The sequence below is a fragment of the Dendrobates tinctorius genome, unplaced genomic scaffold (assembly GCF_039654945.1).
Source record: "Dendrobates tinctorius isolate UK_male_01 unplaced genomic scaffold, ASM3965494v1 ptg000060l, whole genome shotgun sequence".
Lineage (NCBI taxonomy): Eukaryota > Metazoa > Chordata > Amphibia > Anura > Dendrobatidae > Dendrobates > Dendrobates tinctorius.
The window spans coordinates 63,645,479-63,665,717 of record NW_027361728.1 but is presented as its reverse complement, the minus strand read 5'-3'; the positions used below and the strand labels follow the sequence as shown (position 1 = coordinate 63,665,717).

At 48.2% G+C, this 20,239-nt stretch overlaps 1 protein-coding gene across 1 annotated transcript in view; it reads left to right on the top strand.

The window, feature by feature from the left end:
- The window catches only part of KCNAB1 (potassium voltage-gated channel subfamily A regulatory beta subunit 1), a 330,599-nt gene that overhangs the window by 91,873 nt on the left and 218,487 nt on the right, over positions 1-20,239 (top strand). The window contains exon 2 of the mRNA XM_073579010.1: positions 1,897-1,940. Coding sequence (XP_073435111.1) covers positions 1,897-1,940 — 44 coding nt within the window. The remainder of the gene's footprint in view (positions 1-1,896; positions 1,941-20,239) is intronic.

The following is a 20,239-nucleotide window of genomic DNA, read 5'->3' as shown; positions in this document are numbered from 1 at the left end:
GCTTACTTTCTACATGTGGCTATGCCCACCATGCGCAAAGTAAGTGGATCATGTGCGGATGGTACCCAGGGTCTGGAGGAGAGGAGATTCTCCTCCAGGCTCTGGGTACCATATACCTGTAAAAAATAGAATTAAAATAAAAAAATAGTGACTCACCCTCCGGCGGCCCCCAGAGTTCCCGCTTCTCACCACGCTCCTGGCTTGTTCCAGTCCCAGTAATGCTTTGCACGAATGACTGCGATCACGTCGCGATCTCGCAAGCGTGACATCATCTCAGGTCCTTCGCGCAAAGCATTACTGGGACCGGAAGATGCCGGGATCGTGGCGGAAAGGCGGGAAGGCTCCGGCAGCCGTCAGAAGGTGAGCATATTACTATTTTTTATTTTTTTATTATTTTTAGCATTCTATCTTTCACTATTGATGCCGCATAGGCAGCATCAGTAGTAAAAAGTTGGTCACACTTGTCAAGCGCTATGTTTGACGAGTGTGACCAACCTGTCAATCACCTTTCCAAGCGATGCTTGAAATCGCTTGGAATGCGCAAGCATTCCGCAAGCGAAAAACGCTTGCAAAACTCTTGTTTTTCGCGGGAAAAACGCATGCGAATTTGCGGCGGGAGTTGCGGAAATGTAACATTTGCGTCCGTTCTGTGGTTGTATTTTAATTCTTTCGGTACATTACTTTTATGTACATCATTGCCCAATACAAGTCCATGAAAAGGAGCTCTCACCAGGTCAAGTGTGGCCCATTTGTGTTCTTATTTTATTCATGCTGTTCTCCTGATTACTCCGTTTTTTTTAAAGTTTTTTTTTAATCCACCATATTGCTACAGAGATGGATGGACCTTTTTATTCAGTGTAAATTAAATAAATCAATAATAATTAGCAAAGCTTCTGTACGCCACTTTAAAATGTTTTACAAATGTGTGTATGAAGAAGACAAGTAATAGTGTTCAGTCCGTGTAAGAAAGTAGCCTTACCAAATATAATAATACAGTTCTCCTAAGTATTTACACTGCTGTGGGGACACTTTAATTTTTTAAATAACTGCAAACTAAATGAATGGTTGTTTTCCATATATACTCCATAAATGTATTAATAACATCTCACAAGGGAAAGGCGGAACAAGACAGATGTTCTGCAGATGTTTCGATAAAGCATAATAATGTCATTAGTTACAATAGAAGATAAGAAGTTCTGGATTCTGCAGTTATTATTACAGCAAGAGACAAAATCATCAGTTCAAAATATGTTTGAGACAAGCACAAAACATTCATCGGAGGAGCTATGCTGTTCTATGGGATGCAAATGTTATTTTCATAAGCATGCTTTTTATCCAATGGAGGAAATATAAACAGTGCTATTATTTTATTCCTAATGCAATGTGATGCAGAAACTGCGGGCACATCAGTATATTTACAGTACTGAGTGTCAAGAAAATAAAAATGACTAGCTATCGGAAACTAGGGGGTGCGAGATCGTAGGCAGCTGTTCTCGAGCCTCTGCTCACATCTGAGTTGGACGCTCTGTTGTAAGTTCCATCGGATTTACAAGAACAAAATAGTAAAGCGATGTTGTGTCGTATTGTACGGTAATACCTAGAACACCATAACGGAAAATGTTGGGTACCATATTAGCCAATTTGACCTGTTGTCCTCCGTTTGTGTCCGTCAGATGACAGATCCAGCTCTGGGATGAAATCTGTTTTTCAGTTTCTGTAACGTAATAGAAAAATGGAACTCTTATTTCAGAAGTGTACAAAGCTTTAGTAAAACTTACACACTTGCCAATATTTCAGATGCATCGCGTGAAATTTTACGGTAGTTAATATTATTAACAATAAAATCGTTTTAAAGGTAATTTCTTCTCTGATGCAATGTTCTTTTATGTCTTCTAGAAATCTTGGGAAATCTGGGCTTCGTGTATCATGCCTTGGACTGGGTAAGTGAATTATTCCAATAGTCATATATGTTTGAGTCTTGAATAATGCAAAGAATACTTCAGTAACCTGCAATATTCCTACTGGTTTGACTCACATTGATTCAGACCACCATCTTGCTCGGTGCTTGATTCTTCTCATTCCGATTCAGATTTGGTTTCTATTGTAAGAGACTACAGGTAAGTACAGAAAACAAGCAAGAAAACTTATTGCAAACAGTTGGGCAATAAATTAACAAGTAAAATTCCTCCTACAATTTAACGAGTATTGGTAAGAAAGGGAAATACAAGTTGACCACCAAACTGTACCTGCCACAGTTACTATAGTTGAACAATAAGATTTACAGTACCATGGCCCAGCATGCATTACATTGTGGCAAACTTCCTCAGCTGAAAGTTAAATGCTGTCATCCTGGGCATCTCTGGCATTTACAAGGGGTATGTAACACACATCTTGATGATGTGTAAGATCTAGTGACTAGGCCTCTCCCATTTCATGACATCACAGAGGCCTTGATTGCAGAATTCGAGTGCTGGATGATGAAGTTCCTGGACCCTGGACCTGCGAGAACTGAAATGGATTCCAGAAGAAGAGTCTTGCGATTCGCTTCTCACCGCTAATAATTGCCCCAATTGAGATGGTTGACTCTACAAGGCTTAGTAATTATTCACTGTGATTCGAGTCTTTACAATTTCTTTGGTCAACAGCTCAAAAAAAATGTCCACCTATGAAATTTCAGGTATGCCAAAATAAAAGCTGTCTGTCCTTGCTCTCAGAGAGGGTGCCCACACCATGACATCCAATGGGTCCAACCTGGTATCTCTTTGCTAGCCTACACCTATTTGCCTCAAAAGGTGGGCTTTTTTACAATGCCAAAGCATGTTGCTCAGAGATAAGAGACACTGGTGCGCCAAATGCTATCTGTGCAATAATAAATCGTCCCCAGAGTGTCTGAATTATTCACTTTTAGGTAGTATTGAAATATTTATATCAATTTAGAAAAAGAGAAAAGCAAAACGATGCTTTTAAATTACATAATAATTCTGCTGAGATAAATAGTCAAACATGAATGCCAAGCAGGTGTTCATAAATATGGTTATATCAAAATAGGATCCTTTCCATGGGTCAAATAATGGGAGAAGAAAATGTTGTCATAGTAACAAGTGGGCCACACGCTTAAAAGCTCTTCTACAAAATTGTTAGTTTGGTTCATAGCAACCAGTAAGATACCAGCTTTACGTGAAAATGATTAGTTACTACAGAGAAAGATCACATGTATACTGTAGAAATAGTGATCCACCAATAAGTATTGATTTTTGTATTTCATGGTTTTCCAAGGGGGTTTATGGGTTTTTATGGGGATTCCTTAATTGTTGGCATCAAAGATTAAAATTAAAAATAAAAATCTCCTGACATACTCCCACATGAGACACTGACCATGCTTAGAGGAATTGTTTTATCCCTTATGAAGTCCATAAGAAATAAATGAGTGATTCTAGAGGACCTTACCCAGAGGCTGTAATTTGGCACATACATTTTTAATATAATTGTGCATAATCTGTCTTAACGCCTTGTAAGTCTATCTTCACATTACGTTCTTGCCACACATCAGTGGCTCTGTTAGGGCTTTGGTCTAAAGTATTGGGGTGATATTTAACACAGAATTTTCCTTTATTCGCTATGTCCAATCACTCATTTACTCATGTCACCTACAACTTAAAAACATCTCCAGAATATGACCTTTTCTCACCTTTCAAACTGCAAAAACTCTTAGTGTCTCTCTTATTCATTTTCGTCTGCATTACTGCAACTCTTTACTGATCTCCCTCTAACCAAAATTTCTCCTTTCCAATCTGTCCTGATTGCAACAGCCATAGTCATATTTCTACCCAGCCACTTCACCAATGCCTCCACCTCATGCTGTGCCAGTAATTGCACTGGTTGCACATTCACTACAGAGTATGGGTCGCCCCCCAGGGCCGTGGGGTACTCGGTACTGGGCCGTTATCAGTGGGAAGTGTCACAGCGGCGGTGATCCCGACCGTGGCCCTGGGCGCCCATTGAATAGGGGGATGTTGTTAATGGTGGAATGTAGTTAAATGAATAGTTTGTGACGCCACCTGTGATGTTTGGCAAGGAAGGTGTTAAGCCAACGCTGCAAACAGCTCCTCCGGGACAGATGGTGTGGTGCAGCAATGATGTTATAGCCCTCCACAGGCAGGGCTGTTGTCCCAGGGCAGTGTAGATGTGGAGACACTTAGATGGTGTAGTGTTTGGTGCAGGGGATGTAGCAGTTCCAGGAGGACGGACACAGGAAGGAATGGAGGACACCAGGGCATGTAGTTCCAAAGCTTTATTCACAGTCTGTAGTGCCCGCTTCCGTGCCGTGTCCTCCGGGTCAGGGACTCAGTCAACCTCCAGGCAAAACGGAATGCTCCCTTCCACACTCCGCCAACTTATGTACCTTTCCTGAACGTCATCTCTCATCACTGTATCAAAACATTCCTAATGCTAAATAAAAGCCATTTACTCTCATAAGACACATCATCATCAAATACTTCACATTAAAACTTTTCAATAATTCTTGTAAGTGCTGGACACCACTCCCAGCCGGGATCTCTTGCAGTGTCCTTTGATTGGAGTCATGCTCCAAATGAGGTAGACATTATCGTCGCAAAGCGTCCTATGTAAAACCAAGAGAGGGCACCTAAAGAGGTGCAACTATTTACAAACAAAAGTTTTTTGATCACTCCAAGTTCATGATCGCTCAGTTCAAATGTAAAGGCTGCCAACAAAACAGGGCAACACAGGAAAAACAAAAACTAAAACATAATACAAAAACAAAGCACAACTGTGCAAATACCCTCCTGGGTAACGAGAGTTAGATTGTAAGTTACTAATGCTGGTCCCCTCCTGGGGTTCTGGAAGCTGCTGATTGGGAACTGCTACCAGATGTGATACTTTGGGTGTCTTCATCCTGTTGCTGGTTGCTTGCTAGTTCTGGTGCTCTGGTACGTGGCCTAGCACCGAGGGATGCCGCAGCTTGTTGGCGCTGATAGGCGACTACATGGGGACTCGGCAGCCAAGGGATCCCGAGGTCACTATCCCAAAGCGACCTAGACTCCTCCAATCCCCCGAAGATGCCGAATCGTGCGCGCTTGTTCCAGCCGTACCCTTCTCAGTAGGGACCTCTTCCACCTCCCCATTTCCAACAGTCTAGTGCCCCCAGCTGACTCTTCCAACTGCTCAATTTTGAGTTCCCGCAAGCCAGCCTCTGACAACGTGAATTCGGGGGGCAACCCATTAGGAGGGCCAGGGTGTATACCTGGTGCCTCCTGATGGTGCGGCCTCTGCTCCGGTGCAGGCGTAGTGGCAGTGGGCGCTGCCTGGTAGGACACCGGGGATGGCGGTGGAGCTAACGGTGGCTCCGGGTCTGCGGGGTCTCTGTAGGGACCTGCGCAGCCGTGTGAGGTCCGGACGGGGGATCCCTTCCTCCGCTTCAGCTCCCTGTGCTGTGTACAACTCCTCCGGTAGTAGCGGCAGGGAGGGAACAAGGTACGCTGCTGGTGGCATGGCAGCGGTTTCAGGCTCCACAGGGTCTGCCTGGAAGAGGTCCGTTGCAGCAGCGGCGGGTACCGGTGTCGCGGGTACCACAGGTGTAGGCCCCTCCTGGGCGCACTGCAGATTCAATGTCCATAACGCTTCCTGCCTCAGTTGCAGGTGGCGCGTCAGCTGGGCAATTTCATCCTCCAGCTGCTGGCGGGTCATCTCGGACACTGGGTTGGAGCCTTCAGCCATGGCGCCGGGGAGATCCACTTCCCTGCGCTCCGCAGGCCTCCTCCCGTCTCTCTCCAAGATGGCGTTCTGGCGTTCTTCTCTCTCCTCTCTCGGCCCCTTTCCCGCCACTGGCTTCTTCCCCTCCTTCTTGGGGCGGCGTCTTCTTCCTGCGCCTCCATACCAAGCCAGTATACGAACCCCTCGGGGGGTGGGCCATGTTGCTGTCACATAGGAATTCAGGCAGGGGAGGCCCAAGACTGTTTGCGGTCTTTTCCTAGGACCTCCCTTCTCGTCACGCCCTTCTCAACGCCAACAGCCATTTTTAATGTTCATTTTACAGTCTATTAAATTGGGTCTTCTGCACATTCTCAAAAGTTTTAAGTCCAACAAATCTTAGGCACACAGAACCTGATGGCATCGGGTCTCGTCATCCTGTTCGATGGCATCGGGTCTCGTCATCCTGTTTGTGACGCCAAGTGGGGTTGCCCTCCTAGGGCCGTGGGGTACTCGGTACCGGGCCGGTATTAGTGGGATGTGTCACAGCGGTGGTGACCCGGACCGTGGCCCTGGGCGCCCAATGAATAGGGGGATGTTGTTAATGGTGGAATGTAGTTAAATGAATAGTTTGTGACGCCACCTGTGGTGTTCGGCAAGGAAGGTGTTAAGCCGACACTGCAGACAGCTCCTCCGGGACCGATGGTGTGGTGCAGCAATGATGTTATAGCCCTCCACAGGCAGGGCTGTTGTTCCAGGGCAGTGTAGATGTGGAGACACTTAGATGGTGTAGTGTTTGGCGCAGGGGATGTAGCAGTGCCAGGAGAACGGACGCAGGAAGGAATGGAGGACACCAGGGCATGTAGTTCCAAAGCTTTACTCACAGTCTGTAGTGCCCACTTCTGTGCCGTGTCCTCCGGGTCAGGGACTCAGTCAAACGCCAGGCAAGATAGAATGCTCCCTTCCACTCTCCGCCAACTTATGTACCTTTCCTGAACGTCTCCTTTATAGCGCCTTTAAGTGTGAAGATCTCCTAGTACTGAGTTACACTGGAGTTCCTCCTGACAGATGTTCCCAAGAACTCTACTTGCATGGTAGACATCTGTAGCCTGCTTCGGGGACTCTCTACTCCTAAGTCCCGGCTCTCTATCCGTGTTGCTGTTGTGCCCTCAAGTCTTATATGGGAGTAGTGCATTTACAGCCCACTACTCCACCGGTGTCTGCTGCAGAACCATTAGTGTCCATACAACCTCGGGGACCAGGCCCCGGCCTTGCGCTTAGAACTTATAGGCAAGGTTCTTCCTCTATCCCACGTCCTCTGTGTTCCCTTTTACTCCTACGTTCCGTACTTGTCTTTTCCCTTCTATGGAAGCTCAGGCTTCGGTTCAGTGTCCTTCTCCTTCTTTCATTTCCCGTGCCAGCTGGCTCTGGTCACTGAGGCAGCTGCAGCACTCCTTCCTCCATCCCTCTTCCAGGGATCCCCACTCCCGAGTGACTTTCTCTCTCCTCCTCAACCTCTGAACTCAACTGAACCTCAATCCTGGAACCGTCCCGCTCTTTTATATGTATTCTAAACTCCACCCACCTTCCAGCACGTCTAGTGTTCCAAGCAGGGAACCACCAAAGGTGCTCTGCCTCTCTCTAGGCAAGGAGCCGCAATGTGGTTTTGCTGAACTACTCTATTGTGTGGGGTGCGAGTGTTGGAGCGTGGTCAGGAGCCTCCAACTTACCTGGATGGTGGGGCACCACACCTTAGGAGAAGGTGCAGTACCTCTGTGGCAACTGAGCCTCAGGGGCGCCACAAGTACAATACAAACTTGGCTCTCCACAGTACTGCACCACTCTATATTTCCTCCCTAGTCTGTCGATCGCCTTACCACTGCTAGCCGCACTGCAACTGATCTAAGATGAACATCCTCTATTAACTGAACCTCCCAATTCCATCTCCAAGACTTCTCTTGTGCTGCGCCAATATTCTGGAAAGCACTACCCGGACGATCTTACTAATACTTAGTCCCCACATTTTTAAGCATGCTTTCAAAACAGGTCTCTTTAGACAGGCCTATCAGCTCAATTCACTAACATAGTTCTCTCCTGTTCCCTCTTTCTTAATTTTACTCAGAATATGGTTCTTCCTATTCTTCTGTCTCCACATCATACATGCACCGAATAGCACTTGATAATTGCACTTAGACAGATCCTGGCTGATGACGGATCATGCAGCTTGTTTGAAAACCCTTATTTGTTATAATAATGGTTGGAGCATACATGACACACAGTTATTATCTATTGTATCCCCTGTATCCTTAGATTATAAGCTTGCAAGCAGGACTCTCATTCCTCCTGTAACTTTGTGTTATTTTGTGTCTTTATCATCTGTAAATGTCCCCACTTAATTGTAAAGTGCTGCGGAATATGTAGGTGCTGTATAATTAAAATTATTATTAAAGTATTGAAAAACAGGATTCAGGTGAATCCGCTGATATGACCATTGAAATTAATGAAGCAGACAGTGTCACTTTGTACTTTGTCTTACCTCATTTTTGGCAGTATCTGTACAAAAATATGGTCGACTACGTTTTTGTGCCTGCTTGAAAAGGACATAAAGTGAAAAAATGAGGTCATTCAATAGCACATTAAAGGGGTTTTCCCCTGAGCAAAAGTTCATTTCATTTACTAGATCTTGGAATAATAATAACTTCCACATTTGGATGTGTTTAAAACAAATCTTCCTGTGCTGATATAATCTTATAAATGTGCCCCTGCTTTGTACTGTGTAATGGCCGTGTCTGACCATACAGGATCATGGTCTGATCATACCACAGCTCCTGGGAAGGGGTTAAAGCAAAAGAGTATACAGACAATACAGCATGGGATCACAGCTGTTTTTTCTTTGCGGTAGTACATTGCTTAAAAACAGGCAGTGATATGTTTTACCTCACATACAGAATCAGCTGTGATCCCCTGCTGTAATGTCTGTATATTTTTTTTCCTTCCTCCCCTGCCCAGGAGCTGTGGTATAATCAGATCATGTTCCTGTACGGTCAGACACAGCCATTACACAGTACACAGCAAGGGCACATTTATAAGATTATCTCAGCACAGGAGCATTATTTTGAATCACTTCATATTGTAAACCTTCCTTTCATTCGAAGATCTAGTGAATAAAATTAACTTTTATTTATGGGAAAACCTTTTTAAAGTCACCAAACCCAATGACTAACTTTCATTTATGGCAGCTTCCTGAATTTGAATTTTGTCTCTCCCGATTATATGTTCTCCTGGGAGACAAGCTGCTTCCAGATGTGTCTGCTGCAGGCTTGATCACTTCATCATTCAGGGCACATGCACAATTGAAAGTGCATGCCTATGGGGCTGTCGGGATAAACGGCTTGAAAAAGACAAAATCCCTTTTAGTATAACATCACTATACAATGCTTATTATACACTCACTGGCCACTTTATTAGGTACACCATGCTAGTAAGGGGTTGGACCCCCTTTTGCCTTCAGAACTGCCTCAATTCTTCGTGGCAGAGATTCAACAAGGTGCTGGAAGCATTCCTCAGAGATTTTGGACCATATTGACATGATGGCATCACACAGTTGGCGCAGATTTGTCGGCTGCACATCCCTGATGCGAATCTCCCGTTCCACCACATCCCAAAGATGCTCTATTGGATTGAGATCTGGTGACTGAGGAGGCCATTTGAGTACAGTGAACTCATTGTCATGTTCAAGAAACCAATCTGAGATGATTCGAGCTTTATGACATGGCGCATTATCCTGCTGAAAGTAGCCATCAGATGTTGGGTACATTGTGGTCATAAAGGGATGGACATGGTCAGCAACAATACTCAGGTAGGCTGTGGCGTTGCAACGATGCTCAATTGGTACCAAGGGGCCCAAAGAGTGCCAAGAAAAAATTCCCCACACCATGACACCACCACCACCAGCCTGAACCGTTGATACAAGGCAGGATGGATCCATGCTTTCATGTTGTTTACGCCAAATTCTGACCCTACCATCCGAATGTCGCAGCAGAAATCGAGACTCATCAGACCAGGCAACGCTTTTCCAATCTTCTACTGTCCAATTTCGATGAGCTTGTGCAAATTGTAGCCTCAGTTTCCTGTTCTTAGCTGAGAGGAGTGGTACCCAGTGTGGTCTTCTGCTGCTGTAGCCCATCTGCCTCAAAGTTCGACGCACTGTGCGTTCAGAGATGCTCTTCTGCCTACCTTGGTTGTAACGGGTGGCAATTTGAGTCACTGTTGCCTTTCTATCAGCTCGAAACAGTCTGCCCATTCTCCTCTGACCTCTGGCATCAACATGGCATTTCCGGCCACAGAACTGCCGCTCACTGGATTTTTTTTCTTTTTCGGACCATTCTCTGTAAACCCTAGAGATGGTTGTGCGTGAAAATCCCAGTAGATCAGCAGTTTCTGAAATTCTCAGACCAGCCCTTCTGGCACCAACAATCATGCCACGTTCAAAGGCACTCAAATCACCTTTCTTCCCCATACTGATGCTCGGTTTGAACTGCAGGAGATTGTTTTGACCATGTCTACATGCCTAAATGCACTGAGTTGCCGCCATGTGATTGGCTGATTAGAAATTAAGTCTTAACACACAGTTGGACAGGTGTACCTAATAAAGTGGCCAGTGAGTGTATATAAGCAGTATAGAACACCAAAACACAAGAGGCAAAGTAATAAAAACACATTTTTAACAATACTAAAATAAACCCCTAATAAAATAATTTAAAGAGAACAACAGAAAGTAGGAAATATTAGCCCATATATTTTAAACAACAAGGCGATGCACTTAGAATGGACTCTAAAGCTATGTTCACATGCAAGGATTTTTGCAGCTTTTTTTTTTTAATGCAGAAAAGAAGCTGCATTTTAGAGTAGCAGAAAAAGCTATGAGTAGAGTTGAGCGATACCAGCCGATACTTGAAAATATCGGATCGGAATGGATCGGCCGATCTTAAAAAAAAGTATCGGTATCGCCGATTCCGATACCGGGAACCAATGCAAGTCAATGGGGCCAAAATATCGGAATTAAAAAAAAACCTTTCTTTCCTTGTAGGTTAATTCTACATGAAGAAAAACAACTAAGAATAATGTAGAATGTATTGTGGGAGGTGGAGGAGACATTAAAGCCATAGAGGTTTAGCCCAATCAAATGGAATAGCAGGAATTAAACTTTTTTTTTAAAGATGTTAGGAGTTACAAAGATATTGACTATGTTAGCCTCATTTATATTTTGCCAGACATGTATGTCTTCTTCTTCTTTCTTCTTTCTTCTTCTTCTTCTACTTCCTTTTTTTAAATTTTTCTTCTTCTTCTTCTACTTCCTTTTTTTACATTCTTCTTCTTCTTCTTCTACTTCCTTTTTTACATTCTTCTTCTTCTTCTTCTACTTCCTTTTTTTACATTCTTCTTCTTCTTCTTCTACTTCCTTTTTTTACATTCTTCTTCTTCTTCTTCTTCTTCTTCTTCTTCCTTTTCTTACATTGTTCATATTCTTCTTATTCAACAATTATTATTCTACATATTCAGCTTCTTCATCTTCTTCCTATTCTTCTTCATCATATTCTTGTTTGTGTCAGGCATTCCTGTAGTTGTTATCTAGAAAAGTTAGAAGTTTACACCTTCCGTTCTGCCTGTCACAAAAGATTTACAACAGGATTTGTCCGCGTTCAGTTTGGCCTGCAGCAGCAGGCCTTTTCCAGGGGCACCACGAGGAGGAACGGACTCACCCCCATACACTGCTTAGTCTTCTTCTGCTTATAAATAAGATAATATCATTTGCTCAGAGTATTAGTCTTATGCTTAATGTTCTTCTGCTTTGTTTTTTTTATGCTTCTTTGTCTTCTCTCTCTTGTTGTTCTGCATCTTGGTGGTTGTCTTCCTGTTCTTTGTCCTCTTGAACCAGCTGACGGTACTGGCACCCGGAGGGGCAGCAGAAGGAACAAGAGCCAATGGCACTACCGAGGACCAGCTGACGGTGCTGGAACCCGGTTACTAAGCAGGAGGTACCTGTGCTACAAAGCACTACCAAGGACCAGCAGACGTTGCCGGAACTCGGATACCGAGATGGAGGCACCTAGGCCAAAGGCTCTGACGAGAACCAGCTGACGGTGCTGGAACCCGGAGGGGTAGCATAAGCTGCAAGAGCAAATGGAAATAGCGAGGACCAGCTGACAGTGCTGGCACCCGGAGGGGCAGCAGAAGGAATAAGAGCCAATGGCACAACCGAGGACCAGCTGACGGTGCTGGAACCCGGTTACTAAGCAGGAGGTACCTGTGCTACAAAGCACTACCAAGGACCAGCAGACGTTGCCGGAACTCGGATACCGAGATGGAGGCACCTAGGCCAAAGGCTCTGATGAGAACCAGCTGACGGTGCTGGAACCCGGAGGGGTATCAGAAGTTACCCCTGAAAAGCAAAGTTGGCATGCCGCAAGCTGGCCGCAGTTACCGAATCACACAGTCCTACAGGGGGTGCTTGTCCTACTGGCACTATGGAACAAACCTTTCTTACCAGAACCCGCAGTCCACATAGGAAGCACCTAAACTGCTGGCACCCTAGCCTCGGCTAACCCAACCGCAACATGACATGGCAACTTGGGGTGGCAAACTGACATTGACACTTCCCGGAAACAGCAGGCAGGGCTGGAACCAAGCTGGGCAGGAGGGAGTACCCGTGCCAAAGTCAGTTATGAGCAGCAACTGGCGATGTTGGAGCCCAGGACAAGCACTTAGCAGGCTGAGGCCTGATGTGCTGTCAATTGGGAGGCAGCAGGACAGATTGCCATCAAAACAGCAGGGGAACAGCTGACGTTACTGAACCCCACAAACACAGGAGCTAGTGTTTTACTCTGTGAAGACGGCACTTCCGAGCAACAACTGGCTGTGTTGAAGCCCAGGGACAAGCACGGAGCAGGCTGAGGCTGCATTGAAGAAATTTTAAGATCGGTTGTAGACTACTAATTTGAACCAAGCTCCACTTAGGCCTGTGGCTTCACTGATTTTCGTATTTCCCCTGTCCTCCAACCCCGCCAGTTACAGCTCCGAAGTGGCGTCTGCACAATCCACACTTGTTCCTGTGTTACAGGTGTTCAGTCCGGTCAGTTAATCCCCTGATGTGTGTCCGGCAATGTCGCCTGCTCTGTCCACATTACCATGATGGGAATGTGGACAGAGCAGGCGACATTGCCGGACACACATCAGGGGATTAACTGACCGGACTGAACACCTGTAACACAGGAACAAGTGTGGATTGTGCAGACGCCACTTCGGAGCTGTAACTGGCAGGGTTGGAGGACAGGGGAAATACGAGAGACAGTGGAGCCACAGGCCTAATTGGAGCACGGTTAAAAATCAGTAGTGGTACGACTGTGTAGGCAGCAGGAGACTTTGCCATCCACACAGCAGGGGATCAGCTGACATTACTGAACCCCACTGAGACACGGGAGCAAGTATCTCTTTCCGTGTGGACGGCACTTCCGAACTACAACTGGCTGTGTTGAAGCCCAGGAAATAGGAGGGTGTAGGCAGAGGCCTACTGTATTTTGAATGAGGTGACAGCAGGAGAGACTGCCATCCACACAGCAGGGGATCAGCTGACATTACTGAACCCCACTGAGACACGGGAGCAAGTATCTCTTTCCGTGTGGACGGCACTTCCGAACTACAACTGGCTGTGTTGAAGCCCAGGAAATAGGAGGGTGTAGGCAGAGGCCTACTGTATTTTGAATGAGGTGACAGCAGGAGAGACTGCCATCCACACAGCAGGGGATCAGCTGACGTTACTGAACCCCACTGAGACACGGGAGCAAGTATCTCTTTCCGTGTGGACGGCACTTCCGAACTACAACTGGCTGTGTTGAAGCCCAGGAAATAGGAGGGTGTAGGCAGAGGCCTACTGTATTTTGAATGAGGTGACAGCAGGAGAGACTGCCATCCACACAGCAGGGGATCAGCTGACGTTACTGAACCCCACTGAGACACGGGAGCAAGTATCTCTTTCCGTGTGGACGGCACTTCCGAACTACAACTGGCTGTGTTGAAGCCCAGGAAATAGGAGGGTGTAGGCAGAGGCCTACTGTATTTTGAATGAGGTGACAGCAGGAGAGACTGCCATCCACACAGCAGGGGATCAGCTGACATTACTGAACCCCACTGAGACACGGGAGCAAGTATCTCTTTCCGTGTGGACGGCACTTCCGAACTACAACTGGCTGTGTTGAAGCCCAGGAAATAGGAGGGTGTAGGCAGAGGCCTACTGTATTTTGAATGAGGTGACAGCAGGAGAGACTGCCATCCACACAGCAGGGGATCAGCTGACGTTACTGAACCCCACTGAGACACGGGAGCAAGTATCTCTTTCCGTGTGGACGGCACTTACGAACTACAACTGGCTGTGTTGAAGCCCAGGAAATAGGAGGGTGTAGGCAGAGGCCTACTGTATTTTGAATGAGTTTACAGCAGGAGAGACTGCCATCCACACAGCAGGGGATCAGCTGACGTTACTGAACCCCACTGAGACACGGGAGCAAGTATCTCTTTCCGTGTGGACGGCACTTCCGAACTACAACTGGCTGTGTTGAAGCCCAGGAAATAGGAGGGTGTAGGCAGAGGCCTACTGTATTTTGAATGAGGTGACAGCAGGAGAGACTGCCATCCACACAGCAGGGGATCAGCTGACGTTACTGAACCCCACTGAGACACGGGAGCAAGTATCTCTTTCCGTGTGGACGGCACTTCCGAACTACAACTGGCTGTGTTGAAGCCCAGGAAATAGGAGGGTGTAGGCAGAGGCCTACTGTATTTTGAATGAGGTGACAGCAGGAGAGACTGCCATCCACACAGCAGGGGATCAGCTGACGTTACTGAACTCCACTGAGACACGGGAGCAAGTATCTCTTTCCGTGTGGACGGCACTTCCGAACTACAACTGGCTGTGTTGAAGCCCAGGAAATAGGAGGGTGTAGGCAGAGGCCTACTGTATTTTGAATGAGGTGACAGCAGGAGAGACTGCCATCCACACAGCAGGGGATCAGCTGACATTACTGAACCCCACTGAGACACGGGAGCAAGTATCTCTTTCCGTGTGGACGGCACTTCCGAACTACAACTGGCTGTGTTGAAGCCCAGGAAATAGGAGGGTGTAGGCAGAGGCCTACTGTATTTTGAATGAGGTGACAGCAGGAGAGACTACCATCCACACAGCAGGGGATCAGCTGACGTTACTGAACCACACTGAGACACGGGAGCAAGTATCTCTTTCCGTGTGGACGGCACTTCCGAACTACAACTGGCTGTGTTGAAGCCCAGGAAATAGGAGGGTGTAGGCAGAGGCCTACTGTATTTTGAATGAGTTTACAGCAGGAGAGACTGCCATCCACACAGCAGGGGATCAGCTGACGTTACTGAACCCCACTGAGACACGGGAGCAAGTATCTCTTTCCGTGTGGACGGCACTTCCGAACTACAACTGGCTGTGTTGAAGCCCAGGAAATAGGAGGGTGTAGGCAGAGGCCTACTGTATTTTGAATGAGGTGACAGCAGGAGAGACTGCCATCCACACAGCAGGGTATCAGCTGACGTTACTGAACCCCACTGAGACACGGGAGCAAGTATCTCTTTCCGTGTGGACGGCACTTCCGAACTACAACTGGCTGTGTTGAAGCCCAGGAAATAGGAGGGTGTAGGCAGAGGCCTACTGTATTTTGAATGAGGTGACAGCAGGAGAGACTGCCATCCACACAGCAGGGGATCAGCTGACATTACTGAACCCCACTGAGACACGGGAGCAAGTATCTCTTTCCGTGTGGACGGCACTTCCGAACTACAACTGGCTGTGTTGAAGCCCAGGAAATAGGAGGGTGTAGGCAGAGGCCTACTGTATTTTGAATGAGGTGACAGCAGGAGAGACTGCCATCCACACAGCAGGGGATCAGCTGACGTTACTGAACCCCACTGAGACACGGGAGCAAGTATCTCTTTCCGTGTGGACGGCACTTCCGAACTACAACTGGCTGTGTTGAAGCCCAGGAAATAGGAGGGTGTAGGCAGAGGCCTACTGTCTTTGTAATGCGGAGACAGCAGGAGAGACTGCCATCTCCACAGCAGGGGATCAGCTGGCAATGATGAACCCCACTAACACTTGAACGAATGTGTTTGGCTCTGTGGAGACGACACTTCTGAACACCAACTGACGCTGTTGGAGCCCAGGATTAGGCGAGGAGCAGGCTGGGGCCTACTGGATTTTGTCAGGTGAAGGCAGCAGGAGACTTGCCATCTCCACAGCAGGGGAACAGCTGGCAGTGCTGAACCCCACTAACACTCTAACGAAGGTGTTTGGCTCTGTGGAGACGACACTTCTGAACACCAACTGACGCTGTTGGAGCCCAGGAATAGGCGAGGAGCAGGCTGGGGCCTACTGGATTTTGTCAGGTGAAGGCAGCAGGAGACTTGCCATCTCCACAGCAGGGGAACAGCTGGCAGTGCTGAACCCCACTAACACTCTAACGAAGGTGTTTGGCTCTGTGGAGACGACACTTCTGAACACCAACTGACGCTGTTGGAGCCCAGGAATAGGCGAGGAGCAGGCTGGGGCCTACTGGATTTTGGCAGGTGAAGGCAGCAGGAGACTTGCCATCTCCACAGCAGGGGAACAGCTGGCAGTGCTGAACCCCACTAACACTCTAACGAAGGTGTTTGGCTCTGTGGAGACGACACTTCTGAACACCAACTGACGCTGTTGGAGCCCAGGAATAGGCGAGGAGCAGGCTGGGGCCTACTGGATTTTGGCAGGTGAAGGCAGCAGGAGACTTGCCATCTCCACAGCAGGGGAACAGCTGGCAGTGCTGAACCCCACTAACACTCTAACGAAGGTGTTTGGCTCTGTGGAGACGACACTTCTGAACACCAACTGACGCTGTTGGAGCCCAGGATTAGGCGAGGAGCAGGCTGTGGCCTACTGGATTTTGTCAGGTGAAGGCAGCAGGAGACTTGCCATCTCCACAGCAGGGGAACAGCTGGCAGTGCTGAACCCCACTAACACTCTAACGAAGGTGTTTGGCTCTGTGGAGACGACACTTCTGAACACCAACTGACGCTGTTGGAGCCCAGGATTAGGCGAGGAGCAGGCTGGGGCCTACTGGATTTTGGCAGGTGAAGGCAGCAGGAGACTTGCCATCTCCACAGCAGGGGATCAGCTGGCAGTGCTGAACCCCACTAACACTCTAACGAAGGTGTTTGGCTCTGTGGAGACGACACTTCTGAACACCAACTGACGCTGTTGGAGCCCAGGATTAGGCGAGGAGCAGGCTGGGGCCTACTGGATTTTGGCAGGTGAAGGCAGCAGGAGACTTGCCATCTCCACAGCAGGGGAACAGCTGGCAGTGCTGAACCCCACTAACACTTGAACGAATGTGTTTGGCTCTGTGGAGACGACACTTCTGAACACCAACTGACGCTGTTGGAGCCCAGGATTACGCATGCCGCATGCAGAGGCCAATGGGCAGCGGTTTTTATGGAGGTTGTGGACTACTACTGATTCTAACCATGCTCCACTTAGGCCTCTGGCTCCACTGTCTCTACTATTTACCCTGGCCTCCAACCCCGCCAGCTACATCTCTGAAGTGGCGTCAGCACAATCTACACTTGTTCCTGTGTTACTGGTGCTCAGTCCCGTCAGTTGATCCCCTGATGTTTGTCCGGCAAGTTCGCCAGCTCTGTCCTCATTCCCACTACTGGTTATGGGAATGTGGACAGAGCAGGAGACCTTGCCGGACACACATCAGGGGATAAACTGATGGGACTGAGCCACAGGAACACAGGGACAAGTGTAGATTGTGCTGACGCCACTTCAGAGATGTAGATGGCGGGGTTGGAGGTCAGGGGAAATAGTAGAGACAGTGGAGCCAGAGACCTAAGTTGGGCACGGTTAAAAATCAGTAGTGGTTTGAATGTTGATGGAGCTGGTGACTTTGCCGTCCACACAGCAGGGGATCAGCTGGCATTACTGAACCCCACTAACACAGGAGCTAGTGTGTTTCTCTGTGCAGACGACACATCTGAGCGACAACTGGCTGTGTTGAAGCAAAGGGATTATAGTTCAGGTGGTAGAAAAATGAACACACCAGCAGACCTGGATACAGTTGCCAACCACTAATTTAGTCTGTAAGAGGAATGGCAAAGTCTTTGGAGATCCAGGCCTTGTTCATTTTCAGAAAAGTCAGCCGGTCAACATTATCGGAAGATAGTCGCGTGCGACGGTCTGTTAGTACACCACCTGCGGCACTAAAGACACGTTCCGATAATACACTGGCAGCAGGGCAAGCCAGCACCTCCAATGCATACTGGCTAAGCTCTGGCCATGTATCCAGCTTAGAGACCCAAAACTTGAAGGGGGAAGAGCCATCTGGGAGTACAGCGACAGGGCAAGACATGTAGTCTGACACCATCTGACGGAAGCGTTGCCTCCTGCTGACTCGAGGCGTCGCTGATGGTGTAGACAATTGTGGTGGACACACAAAACTTTGCCACATTTGGGCCATAGTGGTCTTGCCTTGTGCTGCGGCGCTGCCTCTGCTCCCTCTTTGTGCAGAGTTTCCTCCACTGCCTCGACGCACAGAGCTGCTTTGTAAAGCACTAGCAACAATGCTGTCGGGTGGAATGGAAAACATTATGGACTGCACCAGTGACTCTTCGTACTCCCGCATTTTACGCTCCCGGTTCAACGTTGGTATGAGCCTTTGTACGCTGTCCCGGTAGCGAGGATCTAGGAGGGTGTACACCCAATAATCAGCCGAGACGAGAATGTGGGCGATGCGGCGGTCGTTTCTCAGGCACTGCAGCATGAAATCAACCATGTGCTGCAGACTCCCAACTGCCAAAGAACCGCTGTCCCCTGTTTGAGGCGTGACCTCGGCCTGCTCTGCATCACCCCACCCTCGCTGTACATACTGAGTAGAGGTTTGTGTACCTCCCTCCTCTGGAGAGATGTCTTCCTCCTCCATCGACTCCTCCTCATCCTCCTCACAAAGTGTCCCCTGCCTAGGCCTTTGTGAGGAAACACGTAGCGCAGACTGTCCAGAAGCAGATGGCATTTGGGACTCCTCATCCTCCACCTCTTCTGAAACCTCATCCCTTAGTGCTTGCAGTGTTTGTTGAAGCAGGCAGATAAGGGGGACAGTCATGCTGACTAGTGCATCATCTGCACTCGCCATCCGCGTGGATTCATCGAAGGCACGCAAAACGAGGCAGATGTCCTTCATAGAGGCCCACTCAATGGTGCTGAAGTGTGAACGGCGCACAGTGCGACTTGTTTGCGCCTGATGCAGCTGGTACTCCATGACTGCTGCCTGCTGCTCACACAACCGCTCCAACATATGTAACGTTGAATTCCACCGGGTGGGTAGGTCACATATGATGCGATGTTCCGGAAGGCCAAATCGTCGCTGCAGAGCAGCGAGGCGCGATCTTGCCGTGCTGGAACGTCGCAAGTGAGCGCACTCTATGCGGACCTTGTGCAACAGTGCAGCAAGATCCGGATAGTCCCTCAGAAAGCTCTGCACGACCAAGTTAAGAACATGTGCCAGACATGGGATGTGTGTGAGGTTGCCTAGGCCAAGAGCTGCCACCAGATTTCGGCCATTGTCACACACTACCAAGCCCGGCTGGAGATTCGCTGGCCCAAACCACACATCGCTCTCCAGCTTGATAGCATTCCAGAGCTCCTGCGCTGTGTGGCTTCGATTCCCCAAAGAAATTAATTTGAGTACAGCCTGTTGACGTTTGGCCACGGCTGTGCTCATATCGGTCGTAACAGGCTCCTGCTCTGCTGTTTCTGAGGAACTTGAGTAGGAGGAGGAGTCTATGTGTACAGACTGGAGTCCTGCAATCCGTGGTGTTGGAAGAACACGTACAGCGCCACTCTCCAGATCCGTACCCGGCTCCACAACATTGACCCAGTGGGCAGTGAGGGAAAGGTATCGTCCCTGTCCATGGTTACTGGTCCACGCATCGGTGGTCAGGTGGACCTTGCTACTAACGGCGTTTAGTAGCGCATGTTTTATTTTGCCCTCAACATGTTTCTGCAGGGCAGGGACGGCTCGCCTGCTGAAATAAAAGCGGCTGGGCACGTTGTATTGGGGGACTGCCAATGCCATTAAGTCCCGGAAGGTGTCAGTGTCCACCAGCCTGAATGACAGCATTTCAACTGCCAGAAGTTTGGCAATGCCAGCATTCAGAGACTGTGCTCGGGGATGGTTTGCCGAGTAAGGGCGCCTTTTATCCCATGCCTGTGCTACCGATGGCTGTGATGGATGGGAACGTGCTGCTATGGGTGTAATCTGACAGGGTCTCCGGACAACAGTGGCAGAGGTTCTTCCTTGGCGATCCTGTGAGGAAGCCGAACCAGCAGTGTGTGAGCTGGAGGAAGAGGGCCCAACACGAACTGAAGAGGTGGTAGGTGGTGCTGTACGTTGGCCTACGTCTTCAGGGTGTCTCTGCA